The 16,027-nt window shown below is 41.2% G+C and overlaps 1 protein-coding gene across 5 annotated transcripts in view; it reads right to left on the reverse strand.

Annotated features, from left to right (window-relative positions):
• Positions 1-16,027, reverse strand: part of XPO4 (exportin 4) — a 104,832-nt gene that overhangs the window by 34,806 nt on the left and 53,999 nt on the right. For 4 of the 5 annotated variants that reach the window (XM_079902867.1, XM_079902868.1, XM_079902866.1 and 1 more), the window contains 2 exons: positions 13,767-13,924; positions 13,363-13,537 (listed from right to left, as the gene is read on the reverse strand). In XM_079902867.1, the coding sequence (XP_079758993.1) occupies positions 13,363-13,537; positions 13,767-13,924 (333 nt within the window). Of the gene's footprint in view, positions 1-13,362; positions 13,538-13,766; positions 13,925-15,079; positions 15,161-16,027 lie in introns of all 5 variants that reach the window. The other variant, XM_079902869.1, reaches the window with a different exon arrangement.

Here is a 16,027-nt window from a genome sequence, read left to right on the forward strand (position 1 = left end):
GATCATCCAAAATGAAAATAAATAAGGAAACACAAGCTTTAAATGACACATTAAGCAAGATGGACTTAACTGATATTTCTAGGACATTCCATCCAAAAACAACAGAATACACTTTCTTCTCAAGTGTTCATGGAACATTCTCTAGGATAGGTCATATCTTGGGTCACAAATCAAGCCTTGGTAAATTTAAGAAAGTTGAAAGCATATCAAGTATCTTTTCCGACCACAACACTATGAGACTAGATATGGATTACAGAAAAAAAACTGTAAAAAATACAAACGTGGAAGCTAAACAGTACGCTACTAAATAACCAAGAGATTACTGAAAAAAATCAAAGAGGAAATCAAAAAATACCAAGAAACAAATGACAATGAAAACACGACGACCCAAAACCTATGGGATGAAGTAAAAGCAGTTCTAAGAGGGAAGTTTATAGCAATACAATCCTACCTCAAGAAACAAGAATACAGAAAGAAGAACAAAAAACCCCCAAAGTTAGCAGAAGGAAAGAAATCATAATGATCAGATCAGAAATAAATGAAAAAGAAATGAAGGAAACAACAGCAAAGATCAATAAAACTAAAAGCTGGTTCTTTGAGAAGATAAACAAAATTGATAAACCATTAGCCAGACTCATCAAGAAAAAAAGGGAGAAGCCTCAAATCAACAGAATTAGAAATGAAAAAGGTGAAGTAACAACTGACACTGAAGAAATACAAAGGAACATGAGAGATTACTACAAGCAACTATATGCCAATAAAATGGACAACCTGGAAGAAATGGACAATTCTTAGAAAAGCACAACCTTCTGAGACTGAACCAGGAAGAAATAGAAAATATAAACAGAACAATCACAAGCACTGAAATTCAAACAAAAGCTCAGGACCAGATGGCTTCACAAGCAAATTCTATTAACACCTATCCTTCTCAAGCTCTTCCAAAATATAGCAGAGGGAAGAACACTCCCAAACTCATTCTACGAGTCCACCATCACCCTGATACCAAAACCAGACAAAGATGTCACAAAGAAAGAAAACTACAGGCCAATATCACTGATGAACACAGATGCATAAATCCTCAACAAAATACCAGCAAACAGAATCTAACAGTACATTAAAAGGATCATACACCATGATCAAGTGGGGTTTATCTCAGGAATGCAAGGATTCTTCAGTATACACAAATCAATCAATGTGATACAACACATTAACAAATTGAAGAATAAAAACAATATGATAATCTCAACAGATGCAGAAAAAGCTTTCAACAAAACTCAACACCCATTTTTGATAAAAACTCTCCAGAAAGAAGGCACAGAGGTAACCTACCTCAACATAATAAAGGCCATATATGACAAACCCACAGCCAACATCAGTCTCAATGGTAAAAAACTAAAACCACTTCCTCTAAGATCAGGAACAAGACAAGGTTGCCCACTCTCACCACTATTATTCAACATAGTTTTGGAAGCTTTAGCCACAGCATTCAGAGAAGAAAAAGAAATAAAAGGACCCCAAATCGTAAAAGAAGAAGTAAAACTGTCACTGTTTGCAGATGACATAATACTATACACAGAGAATCCTAAAGAAGCTACCAGAAAACTACTAGAGCTACTCAATGAATTTGGTAAAGTAGCAGGATACAAAATTAATGCACAAAAATCTCTTGTATTCCTATACACTGATGATGAAAAATCTGAAAGAGAAATTAAGGAAACACTCCCATTTACCACTGCAACAAAAAGAATACAATACCTAGGAATGAACATACCTAAGGAAACAAAAGACCTGTATGCAGAAAACTATAAGACACTGATGAAAGAAATTAAAAATGATACAAATAGATGGAGAGATATACCATGTTCTTGGATTGGAAGAATCAACATTGTGAAAATGACTCTACTACCCAAAGCAATCTACAGATTCAATGCAATCCCTATCAAACTACCAATGGCATTTTTCACAGAACTAGAACAAAAAACTTCACAATTTGCATGGAAACACAAAAGACCCCAAACAGCCAAAGCAATCTTGAGAAAGAAAAACGGAGCTGGACAAATCAGGCTCCTAGACTTCAGACTACACTACAAAGCTACAGTAATCAAGATGGTATGGTACTGGCACAAAAACAGAAATATAGATCAATGTAACAGGATAGAAAGCCCAGAGATAAACCCACGCACATATGGTCACCTTATCTTTGATAAAGGAGACAAGGATATGCAATGGAGAAAAGACAGCCTCTTCAATAAGTGGTGCTGGAAAAACTGGACAGCTACATGTACAAGAATGAAATTAGAACACTCCCTAACACTGTACACAAAAATAAACTCAAAATGGATTGAAGACCTAAATGTAAGGCCAGGGCTTTCCTGGTGGTGCAGTGGTTAAGAATCCGCCTGCCAATGCTGGGGACACGGGTTCGAGCCCTGGTCTGGGAAGATCCCACAGGGAACGAAGCAACTAAGCCCGTGCACCACAACTACTGAGCCTGCGCTCTAGAGCCCGTATGGCACAACTACTGAAGCCTGCGTGCCAGGACAACTGAAGCCCGCGCGCCTAGAGCCTCTGCTCCGCAACAAGAGAAGCCACCACAACGAGAAGCCCATGCACCGCAACGAAGAGCAGCCCCTGCTCACCGCAACTAGAGAAAGCCCGCACACAGCAACAAAGACCCAACTCAGACAATAAATAAATATATATATATAAATAAATACATACATAAATACATGAGTAAATTTACTTTAAAAAAATAAATGTAAGGCCAGAAACTATAAAACTCTTAGAGGAAAACATAGGCAGAACGCTCTATGACATAAATCACAGCAAGATCATTTTTGACCCACCTCCTAGAGAAACGGAAATAAAAACAAAAATAAACAAATGGGACCTAATGAAACTTAAAAGCTTTTGCACAGCAAAGGAAACCATAAACAAGATGAAGGGATAAAATATTCGTAAATGAAGCAACTGACAAAGGATTAATCTCCAAAACATACAAGCAGCTCATGCAAGCTCAATATCAAAAAAACAAACAACCCAATCCAAAACTTAGCAGAAGACCTCGTTTCTCCAAAGAAGATATACATATTCCCAGCAAACACATGAAAGGATGCTCAACATCACTAATCATTAGAGAAATGCAAATCAAAACTACAATGAGGTATCACCTCACACCAGTCAGAATGGCCACCATCAAAAAATCTACAAACAATAAATGCTGGAGAGGGTGTGGAGAAAGGGAACCCTCTTGCACTGTTGGTGGGAATGTAAATTGATATAGCCACTATGGAGAACAGTATGGAGGTTCCGTAAAAAACTAAAAATAGAACTACCATACGACCCAGCAATCCCACTACTGGGCATATACCCTGAGAAAAGCACAATTCAAAAAGAGACATGTATCACAATATTCACTGCAGCAGTACTTACAGCAGACACGATATGGAAGCAACCTAAGTGGCCATCGACAGATGAATGGATAAAGAAGATGTGGCACATATATACAATGGAATATTACTCAGTCATAAAAAGCAACGAAATTGAGTTATTTGTAGTGAGGTGGATGGACCCAGAGTCTGTCATACAGAGTGAGGTAAGTCAGAAAGAGAAAAACAAATACCGTATGTTAACACATATATATGGAATCCTAAAAAAAAATGGTTCTGAAGAACCTAGGGGCAGGAGAGGAATAAAGACACAGACACAGAGGTTGGACTTGAGAACACAGGGAGAGGGAAGGGTAAGCTGGGACGAAGTGAGAGAGAGGCATGGACATATATACACTACCAAATGTAAAATAGATAGCTAGTGGGAAGCATCCACATAGCACAGGGAGATCAGCTTGGTGCTCTGCGACCACCTAGAGGGGTGGGATAGGGAGGGTGGGAGGGAGACGCAAGAGGGAGGAGATATGGGGATGTATGTATATGTATAGTTGATTCACTTTGTTATAAAGCAGAAGTTAACACACCACTGTAAAGCAATTATACTCCAATAAAGACGTTAAAAAAAATTTAAACAAAAGGCCAGGTAAGTGCCCATCTGGTCGCTGCAGCAGCTGGTGTGTGCCTGCAGCAGAAATCACTAATGCCAGCTAAGTACCGGAGCAGGAGATGAGTAAGACCGTTTCTGCATACTTAAAGCATGTGCTTTGCAGAAATCATTTGTTAAGTCTTAACAGTTTATGTTGCCAAAATAAACAGACTGGGAACATATCTTAAGAGGAACAGCATCCTCTGACCCCACCGCTCAGAAGGAAGCAGTAGGCATTTCTAAGAACTCCCTCTGTTGTTCCCTAGCACATATACAATGCATGCTTATCATGGTGTAATCATTCAGATACAGAAAAGTACAAATAAAATGGGAAAGCCTTATGAGCCTTTTACTATTGGAAGAGCATTCCATAATTCCTCCCACAGAGCCCTGATACTAGACAAAACAGAAGATCACGGCGGACCATCAGAGCCCCTATCACTGGATGGTGGTTTAAAATAAGAACTGCAAACTTGTACAGGGCCTCTGTTCCACTTGGAAACCAATACAAGTAACTCATCAGGCAAAGTGTGAGCAATTTGGCTGATGACAATTGGCAGCTAAATCTTTCAGGCTAATCACAGAGAACTGAAACCCAGCCGAGTGGTTTTTCCTAATACCTTGGCCCTGCTCCACAGCCCCTCTGGCCAAGACCCAGCCGCCAAGCCGGAGCACGTGCCCCAAGATGACGAGGGCCCAAGCCAGACACTCTGCTCGTGCCTGGGGTGTCTCAGGCCTGCTGCCAGGAGGGCTTTGGAGAGGGGCGCAGAGCTTAGGAGGCGACTTGACTCCACTTTCCCCCATCTGGGAACGGAGGGTGGAGAAGGTAATCAAAACATGCTATCAGCACTGACATGTCAACGTCCATAATTAACCTGCAAGTGTACTGGAGGTGAACCTGCAGCTCTTCAGCCGCAGAAAGAAATCTGCTTTTGCGTCTGGTGAGTATTTGGACATATAGAAGCAGCAGTTCATTTTGTCTCTGGACATGCTGGCAAATGAAGCTTGGGAAAGACACCTTTCAGTATGTGGAACTGCTCCGCCTTTTCACAATGATGTGAACTTCAGATTAAAATCTAACATTACTGTACGATTCCAACTATACAACATTTTGGAAAAGGCCAAACTATGGAGACAATAAAAGGATCCGTGGTTGCCAGGGGCTGGGTGGGGGTGTGAAGAGCAGAGCTCAGGGGATTTTCAGGGCAGTGACACTAGCCTGCATGAGACTGTAACGGTGGCTACACATCCCTGCACATTTGTCCAAACCCACAGAGTGTACAACACAAAGAGTGAACTCTGATGTAGACCATGGGCTCAGGATGATGACGGCCTCGGTGCAGGTTCATCAGGTGTAACACATGCACTCTCTGGTAGGGATGCTGATGGCGGGGGGCTGGGTGTACTGGGGCAGGGATGGGAACTCTGTATTTTCACTCAATTTTGCTGTGAATCTAAAACTGCTCTAAAAAAATTAAGTGTATGCATGTGTCCCTAATGTTAGATACTGTAAAAGTATACATGATAAATCCTGTGCTACAGTAGTTCTAATATATGTTATGCTGCAAAGAACTCCAATAGCTTTTTTTCTACAAGGAGCAAATAACCAACGTGACAACTCCGAATCATCTCCATGAAATCGGAAAGCTCTTTCTTTGACCCTGAGTGCTATCTTCATATGTAAACATAAGTTACATGAGTCAGTTAAGAGAAGCATTCTGATCCATAGGGGCTTCCCTGGTGGCGCAGTGGTTAAGAGTCCGCCTGCCAATGCAGGGGACACGGGTTCGAGCCCTGGTCCGGGAAGATCCCACATGCCGCGGAGCAACTAAGCCCGTGCACCACAACTACGGAGCCTGCGCTCTAGAGCCCACAAGCCACAACTACTGAGCCCACAAGCCACAACTATTGAAGCCCGTGCGCCTAGAGCCCATGCTCCACAACAAGAGAAGCCACTGCAATGAGAAGCCTGCGCACCACAACAAAGAGTAGCCCCCCACCCCCGCCGCAACTAGAGAAAGCCCGCGCGCAGCAACGAGGACCCAGCACAGCCAAAAAATAATAATAATAAATTAATTTACTTATTTATTAACAAAAAAGAAAAGCATTATGATTCATAGACATAAAAATTGCAATAAGGTGGGTGTGGGCCATTAGCTCTCACATGGAATGTTTCATTTCTGAGGAATAGCCCTGTTTAACTCGGTGTTCCCTATTTAGAGCCTGGGGCTGCTCTACTGCTCTCAAAGGACTTGGGAACGAAAGCAAACTGAACAGTCAGAGGTCGCAGAGGGTGGGAAAGGAGCCAACAGCACTGGCCAGGGGTTCCCTGGCAGCGCTCATTTGCAAACATGATACAAAATCAACTGGCAGAAATAAGTCTGCACAACATAAACTGTGCTTATAACAACAGACGGGGAAACTCCAGGTAAATGAAGGGGGAAAAGGTCCTATCAATATACTGTTTCTTAATCTGCATGGCTGGCAGACAGTTGTTCATTTTATTTTTCTTTACAAATGTTTATATATATATATATATATATATATATATATATATATATATATATATATATAAAGCTTTTACTTTATGTGAACAGAATATTTCACAGTAAGTTTAAAATTTACAGGCATAGCCATAACCCCCAAGTCCAATGACAGGTCAAATAATACATGTACTGCATGGTGTAAAACAATAAGAAAGGGCACATGAAAGATTAAAGACTGAATTATAATAGTTCATGCTGCTACTCATCTGCTATAAATATTCCTTCCTAGTGTAGCATCATAGAAAGCAACAATGGCAATACAGAGAAAAATCGCAGAAATGTCACAAACAGATCATGAGCTCTCCATTTTAAAAAGAATTTAGAAGTCTTTGAATGTCAAATGCAAAAGAAATTAATTCATTCTCTCATTTTTTTTCCATAGCCAGTCCTGACAGCACAGAATTAATTTGACTCCAGACTACCTATGCAGCTGACAGTATTCCTGGCTTCTGAAATCCCCCAAGAGAAATTGACTTAGTGGACAAGCAGTGCAGCTGCTAGAAGAATCCTATAAATAGATCACGTAAAAAAAATTGACTCCCCACAAACGCACCAGGAGTCCAAGGTGTAATTTTCAGAGAGTTTTTAAATGTTACACTCCTAGATTAACGTAACTTCTTCCTTTTGGAAACATATATGTATTTCCAAATTCTTAATGCTAAAGAACGTATATTTATCAAACACAGTCCCTGGCACATGTAGGTGATGGGTAAATATTCACGGAACTGAACTGACTCAGCAGTACTCCAAGGGGCCGGCACTGCTGGGACTCACCTGCCTTACCTGAGGTAGGAGGGCCATCTCTTCTTCCACCTCATTCTAGCGTCCATTTTCAAAACCCTGGCCCATTAGCTCTGGTTATGTTTCTAATGCTAGTCTTGTAAGCAATACAAAGGTTACTATATGAAACCACAGTTATGACGATAAATAAGCTTTAATCTAAATCCACTACATTCTATCTCAAGTGCAAGAATTCTGTAAAACAAATATTGGTTCTGTGCTAGGACTGGAGCAGACTGAAAAATCAGGGCTGACTCATATCCAAGTTAGGAAACACTGCATGGCAAAATTACGACCCAACCAGAATTAAATGAAACATAGAAATTATTTTAAGGATTTCTTTTAATAAGAATCTGTATTTAAGTTGTAATAGTAACCAATTTTCTTTCAAATATCCTGAACAGAGGTAAAGCCACTGTTAGGATTAAAAAGAAGCATACTTTAAATGTGCAAGGCTACTCATGCATCTCATTTAATTCTTCTTTGATCAACAAGCAGAGGAAATGAGTGCACACAGCGCAGCTGGACAGCTGGGTCGCCGTCTGGACTATCATCCATTCATTCCTCCCCGGCCAGCAGAATGCTGGGTAGGGAGGTTGGCACAGCTTCTCAAACCATCCCTTCCCCCGGGAGTTAAGGTGCAGGGTCGACCACACATTTGTGTTGTACTGACATCACCATTCCAGACAGTAAGTTATTCCCTCTTATCCCTGAAATACCCCCAAATTCCTGCTTCCCACCTCTCCATTTGTAACTTGGCTTCAATGCATTTCTTTCACCACACCTCCTCTCCACAGAGTAATTATCCATCGAGCTGGAGAACCTAGATTTTGAGTTAAGAATGCTGAACTTTAAATGCACTCACTCACCTAAGGAACTGCAAAATTATTTTACTGCATTACATTCTATAATGGACTTCCCAACAACTTTATCAAGATTTTTCTTCTTCTACCTCGGCCTGCTGGTCTTGAGGTTAGGGAACAAATGTACTAAAATTAAATATGAAGTTCTTCCTTTGCAAAGTTTACTACCATCACCTCCCACCTGCCTTACATATCCAACCCACAGCCCTCATGCGCACGTACACACACACACACACACACACAAACACACAAACACACTTCAAAGTTTAAGGACCATGACGGTTGCTCTGTTCAGTTAACATGTTATGTGGCTTCTGGCTGATGAACCTACTGGGGGCTGAACTTAACCGACAAAAGAAACCAAGAAACAAATGAGAGTCTAGAGTTCAAGCCATATTCTCTTCAAATTTCACTGAATCAATTCAAATGCATATACTAGTATTATAGACATTTTATAAAATAGTTGACATAATAATATGAACAATTATTTTGTTAGGATTTTAATTTTTAAGGCAATAATTTCATCTTATAATCCATCTCACTTCTCCAGTCTAGCAATAGACAAAAATTTGATTTCTCGGGTGCAACGAAAAAATTCTTGGCTTCAGGAAGCCTCAAGTAACACCAAGAAATTTTTTTTTTTTTTTTTTTTTGCTGTACGTGGGCCTCTCACTGTTGTGGCCTCTCCCGTTGCGGAGCACAGGCTCTGGACACGCAGGCTCAGCGGCCATGGCTCACGGATCTAGCCGCTCCGCGGCATGTGGGATCTTCCCGGACCAGGGCACAAACCCATGTCCCCTGCATCGGCAGGCGGACTCTCAACCACTGCGCCACCACGGAAGCCCAACACCTAAAAATTTTAACAGCCAACAGAATAAAGTGGCTGAAGACTGGAGTTGCTCTTTTTGAGCAGAGACTTTCAAGTTCACTGCAAGTTGAGGGCAGTCATAAATAACAGCCTCTCTTCATACACACGCTACAACCACCAAACAAGAACATAGTTCAAGAATACATGTTAGTATCAAGAATTTTTCTTCCCATGAAGTTGCTTTTTTAAATTCTTGCTACAGAAACATAATCACCATCTAAGACACGAGTTCCTAAAACAAGAGACAATCTATATGTATTCCTAAATAAATATAGTTTTGAAAAAATACCACAGTAAAACAAAAGTGTATTGCTGGGTACCACGATGTTCACTGCAGCACTATTTACAATAGGCAGGACATGGAAGCAACCTAAGTGGCCATCGACAGATGAATGGATAAAGAAGATGTGGCACATATATGCAATGGACTATTACTCAGCCATAAAAAGAAACGAAATTGAGTTATTTGTAGTGAGGTGGATGGACCTAGAGTCTGTCATACAGAGTGAAGTAAGTCAGAAAGAGGAAAACAAATACCATATGCTAACACATATATATGGAATCTTAAAAAAAAATTGGTTCTGATGAACCTAGGAGCAGGACAGGAATAAAGACTCAGACGTAGAGAATGGACTTGAGGACACGGGGAGGGGAAAGGGTAAGCTGGGACGAAGTGAGAGAGTGGCATGGACATATACACACTACCAAATGTAAAACAGATAGCTAGTGGGAAGCAGCCGCATAGCACAGGGAGGTCAGCTTGGTGCTCTGCGACCACCTAGAGGGGTGGGATAGGGAGGGTGGGAGGGAGACGCAAGAGGGAGGAGATATGGGGATATAGGTATATGTATAGCTGATTCACTGTGTTATACAGCAGCAACTAACACACCACTGTAAAGCAATTATACTCCAACAAATATGTTAATAAATAAATAAATACATGTTAAAAATAAAAATAAAACCTTCCTTCCTGAGCACAACTAAAAACACAAGAAAAGTGTTTTGCTGAATCTGTTTTCCTACTGGGAAAAGAAACTCTTTCAATATTAAAGAAAAACAAAACATTTCACAAGATTAAAATTGTTTTTAAAAACCTAATATTAAAATTATTGATTTGGGGCTTTCCTGGTGGCACAGTGGTTAAGAATCTGCCTGCCAATGCAGGGGACGCGGGTTCGAGCCCTGGTCCGGGAAGATCCCACATGCCACGGAGCAACTAAGCCCATGTGCCACAACTACTGAGCCTGCGTGCTGCAACTACTGAAGCCCATGCTCCACCACAAGAGAAGCCACTGCAATGAGAAGCCCATGCACAGCAACGAAGACCCAACACAGCCAAAAATAAATAAATAAATAAATTTGTGTTTTAAAAAAGAGATACAGGGCTTCCCTGCTGGCACAGTGGTTGAGAGTCCACCTGCCGATGAGGGGGACACGGGTTCGTGCCCCGGTCTTGGGGGGGTCCCACGTGCCGCAGAGCGGCTGGGCCCGTGAGCCATGGCCGCTGGGCCTGTGCGTCCGGAGCCTGTGCTCCGCGGCGGGAGAGGCCACGGCAGTGAGAGGCCCGCATACTGCAAAAAAATAAAAAGATATAATTTGAGAGCAAATCACAAAAGACAACATTTTAAAAAATAAACAAATAATATTACTGATTTGCATGAAACAACAAAACTCAAGATCTGGTCTTACTCATAGGACAGCACACATAATACGGCTGTTAGTAAAGCCCATTATAAAGGTTCATTTGTATCATTATAATTCCACATTTTATTGTGCACACCATAGGGGCACCTACACATTAATCCACCCCACGAAACATCAGAAGAGACCAGCATCCTAACTACACCGCACGGAAACGTGCTCACAGAAGGAGAAGCAACCTGCCCAAGGCCCTGCAGCTGAGGACTCCTTCTGGCTCACGCCGCAGCGTCTCCCTCAAAAGTTCGTGATCTTTCTCACCACGCATGACTCCCCAAAGCAGTTTTTTTAATATGCCTCAACTTTTCGATTTTTACGTATAAGCTCATTTCTTTATACCTTTTGCCATCTTAGGTCAACAACTATGTATTGTGCACGAGGTGCCCTGCCCTGCGTCCCAGAAGCTCCACCGCAGCCGGGCTGGGTCTGTCCCTACACCTCGCCGCCCCGCCGCCCACTCCCCAGGCCCCGCCCCCACCTCACACAGCCAGAATGAAAACCCCATGCGGCTGAGATACATTTAGGATTCGCTTAGTCTTCTGGTAACTCATCGTGCAGGGACCCCCGTTAGCCCTCGACTTCACCAACCCTCGCCAATCTGGCTGCTATGAGTCATGCAAAAGCATCAGACAAATCTATTCCCTCTGCCTGTTTCAATGGGTAACCAACTGTTTCTAACACCATTTTTTAAATGTCATAAACAGATTAAAAGAAATCGACCGATTAAAAGAAAGGAAAAGAAATAGCCGTTTTCCTGAATGAGGCCCAGTAGGTACAGTGCATGCCTCCCTGTGAAGCACAATTAAACATCTACTCTCTGAAAGCGCATCCAGGCTCCCTGTGTCCCAACACTTCTAGGTCAAACCTTGGCAGAAAAATTGTTTTCCAAGTTGTTAGTCCCCTAGGCAAAATAAATAAATTCTAAACCTCAAATGTGCGAGCCAAGAATGTTACAAATCTTCCAGCAAGTCCTCTAGAAGCATCCTTAACCCACAAACTATAATAAAAGGCAGCTGTGTTTCTAAACATGTGACCAACGTGCCATTTAACCAAGGGGGAGGGGGTGGGGGAAAGGGGGATGTTACGTGAAACCCGAGTGATTCAGAATTTGTGGTCATTTGAAAAGAGTTTGAGTACAGCTTAAATACTTAAAATTTCCCTCTGCTCCCATGCTTAGTACATGATTTTTCTCCCTAGAAATTCAGACCTCACATATGAGGCCCGTAAACTTCTATTCCTCCATGACCGACACTTTCCAACACATAAATAACTTCCTGGCCTGGTTCCTTTCCCGTCAAACCACTGGGGCGCCCACTGTTGTGAACACAGTCATTCCCGAGTTCTTCGTGCTCTGACACCTCTGAAGGGGCACAAATCACTCCCACACATGTTGCCAAACCCCCAACAAAACAACCGCTCGGACTTAACATGAAATTCTATCAGAGGTCTACAAGTATTCTTTTTACCCTTACAATCTTTGAAAAGAATCTACATTTCGTTAAAAAAACAGTTAGTTTCAACAATTTAATAACTACTTGGTAGGGAAAAAATCAATTACTTCCCAAGATTAACGTAGTTATTCCCAGTAACTGTTACAAACACAGCCGTGTTGTCAAGGAGTTTAGTACGAGTTTTCCAAATTAAATATAAAATGTGGAAGATAAGCATTTAAAAATCTGTACCAAAAAACATCTTTACTACAGGAATTGGTCTTAATTTTAATGCAAATTAAAATTTACCAAGATATATTATTAAAACCATAAAAAAACACCAAAAAAATTAATCAAAATAAGCAGGGTTACAATTATTTGAACTAAATTATATTTACACAATTTCCAGATAAGCCCAAGATTTCTAAATTCTCAAAAAACACTTAAAATTATACACAATCACAACCATACCATAAAGTTCCTAGCACCCCTTGAACTTAAGGAGTTTATTATTAAAATGGCTTTCAACATAGTTTTTAATAAAAACATTTCATTCCATTTCCTACTTTCAGGTACTAAATTATCTCAACTTAAAATCTGGAGACCAGGGACTTCCCTGGTGGCACAGTGGTTAAGGATCTGCCTACCAATGCAGGGGTCTCGGGTTCGAGCCCTGGTCCAAGAGGATCCCACATGCTGCAGAGCAAATAAGCCCGTGCGCCACAACTACTGAGCCTGCGCTCTAAGAGCCCTCAAGCCACAACTACTGAGCCCGCGCGCCTAGAGCCCGTGCTCCTCAACAAGAGAAGCCACCGCAATGAGAAGCCCGCACACCGCAACACAGTGTAGCCCCCACTCGCCGCAACTAGAGAAAGCCCGCATGCAGCAACTAAGACCCAACGCAGCCACAAATTTTTAAAACATATAAAATAAAATAAAATCTTGAGACAAATAAAATTTAGTCTACTAAAGTGATTTTCCACAAATTTTTAAGAAGTCATGTTCCCAAGCACAGACTGCCAAATGATTTGCACATATAAACAAACACGCACTCCTTTAAAACAATTAGCAGCCATGAGACACGCCTCAGAGGCAGAGCAGGTCCCCCTGCGAGATAGCGCGGTTCAGTCGGAGCCACTCACCACCTCCTCCAGTGCAGCACTGCGCCCGAAAGAGCACGTGAGGTGTGTCAGGCAGCTCACAAAGGACGAGAAGAGCTCGCTTGGAATGGCGGTTAAGACGTTGCGAGGGAACACAGTTATCAGGTTGCTGATGATGCTGGAGATCCCCACAGCTTCAGAATCTTCTATCTCAATTCTACAACCCAAGGCATGAGCATCAGCGTTAAGTGGAGCAGAGGTAACTCGTTTCCAAACATGCACCCATTCATTTTCAAAGGCACGTCTCTGTGTACTCATTTCAACTGACACATGTAACTCTCCTCTAAAATATAAAAGCAGGGAATCGCTAGTTTCTTTTTTCCTCCACTGTTAATCATGAGGAAGAACTGAAGCTCCTTTTTGGTCCTAAGGGCCAGGATACCTACCCATTGATGGTATTCAGTAAGCCCTCAATGAAGTGTGCGAGATAATCCACTTGGGACCCTTCGTCGGGGAAGATGGGTCCGTGAAGAGAAGCTAACTGGGCGAGGCACTGCAGGGAGTCTTGTGCCATGTCGGAATCTTCTCTGATTTTTCGATGTACCTGTTAGAAAGAATCGCTAATCCATAAACATAAATTCTTTTGTAAGGGTCACGTGTCTATCGTGCCAAACGAGGTGAGAGAAAAATTCACTGTAGCTGAGCATTTCTAGACAACTAATTCCCGAGTTAAACTAAATTTGAAAATTGTCCCTCAGTCCATTTTATGTTATAGGCCATGATTTTAAACATACCAATTAATTGTCAGTGGAGAGCTACCTACATTTTGAAAACTGAACTGTCTCCGGCGTGTTATGACAAAGAAACAGATGCCGGCCAGTCAGACATACTGCTTTTTCTAAAAACAGCAGCAACGACAGTCATCTGTATTATGCTAACTATGCCCCGCTGCAGCTTCTTGCTAAAGTCAGCAAAGTTCGGGCAAGAGCATATAGATGCTGCTTCGCTGGAAGCAGACAGTTACACACTCGCAAAACCAGCATGCCCCCCAATCCCTAGAAATTCACTCATTCAAACAATATATTAACATGGTGTTTCATCAACTCTGATATTGCCTACAATTTATTTGAATCTCTTTTTATCCTATATCATTGCTATTAATAAATTTTTTAAATGTTTAAATTTTACTTAAATTATATTTAAATTCACTTTAAACCTCACGTAGAATTTATTTCAATGCTGCAATACTGAGGTGAAACACCTGGCATACAGTGTTCTGATGAAGGAAACACTCCCAAAATACTGCTCCCTAATTTTACAGTGTCATTAATATCCTCAGACTTACATAATTAAAACAGACCAGGAAAACATTTTTAGCAGAGAAATCACAGGTAATTGTTTATCTTAATCCACCACATTTACTGTGGCCACTTTCCACTTTCCACAAGGATTTGAATTTTCCAGCCCCTCTTTCCCTACACAAATCTCTGTGCTTTCTGAGTGTCACACAATTTAAACATTTATTCTCTATCTGTGTCAGGTTATTTCACTCTGACTCTGCAATCATTTATAAATTACTTGAAGTTAGGATGCTTCCCAACTATTCACTGGTACAGTGCGGGGACACAGTGAATACTCATAAACCCTTAATTCACTGGTTGATTCCATTGATCTTTAATTCCTGAACTGCTTAAGGTTCTAAGAAATTTAAAATATTAAAAACTCGCTGTTAAGTTACAAAGTTAATTTATCTACTGACATGCTGAAAGGGGTTTAGAAAAGGGGTTGTCAAACCACAGCCCACAGGCCAGACCTGGCCTCCTGCCTGCTTTTGTGCGGCCTGTGAGGTAAGAATGGTTTTTACCCTTTTATGTGGTTGGGAAAAACAAAACCAAAGAATAATATTTCAAGACATGTGAAAATTATACAAAATTCACGTTGTAACAGCCATCAGTGAAGTTTTGCTGTAACTGCTTGTACTGGGAGGCCAGAGCTGAAGCTGCCTCAGAGAACTAATGACCTGCAAAGCCTAATATTCTACCCAGCCAATCCCTGGTCCAGAACAACACAAGGGTTTTTCAAAATACATTCTAAGTTTTATATATAGTAAATTTAAAGTACAATCACAAATCCATATATCCATTCTATTCAAGAACTTCTGAACACAGCTTATTCTGAAGTTCCTTATCTGAAAACTGTAACTACATTTCTGTCACCTTGTTTTTTTAACCTTATCAACATTTAAACATGACAGAGACAACGCAACCTGGGACCACAGAGGGCTGCTTCTCCACCCACACAGCCAAATGGTTGCTCAATCCTGGTCCAGACATGAGGAAGCAAAAGAAACAGCCAACATGGATTATGTAATTAAATTAAATAAAAATAAGAAACTGTCCTCAGAGCGTGACTTTACTGGGCATACTTATGTTTCCTAAAATATGAACCACATAAAACATGATAAATCAATGGCTGACTCTTACATAACACGGTAGATTCTTGCTCTCTTCCATTACAAAGGAATTCTACCATATCTGAACCATGTTACACAAATTAAAACCTGAATTCACCACCTGAATAGGGAAAAGCAGAGGGATAAAGAAAAGCAAAGTCTAGCGGAAGACCCAGGGAGGTGACTGGAGAAGCAAGACAAGAAATACGGACAAGGAATAAAGAAAAGTACGTTAGTAAGACGCTGAGTCCTATG

The sequence above is a fragment of the Stenella coeruleoalba genome, assembly GCF_951394435.1.
Source record: "Stenella coeruleoalba genome assembly, chromosome: 18".
NCBI classification, from domain to species: Eukaryota; Metazoa; Chordata; class Mammalia; order Artiodactyla; family Delphinidae; genus Stenella; species Stenella coeruleoalba.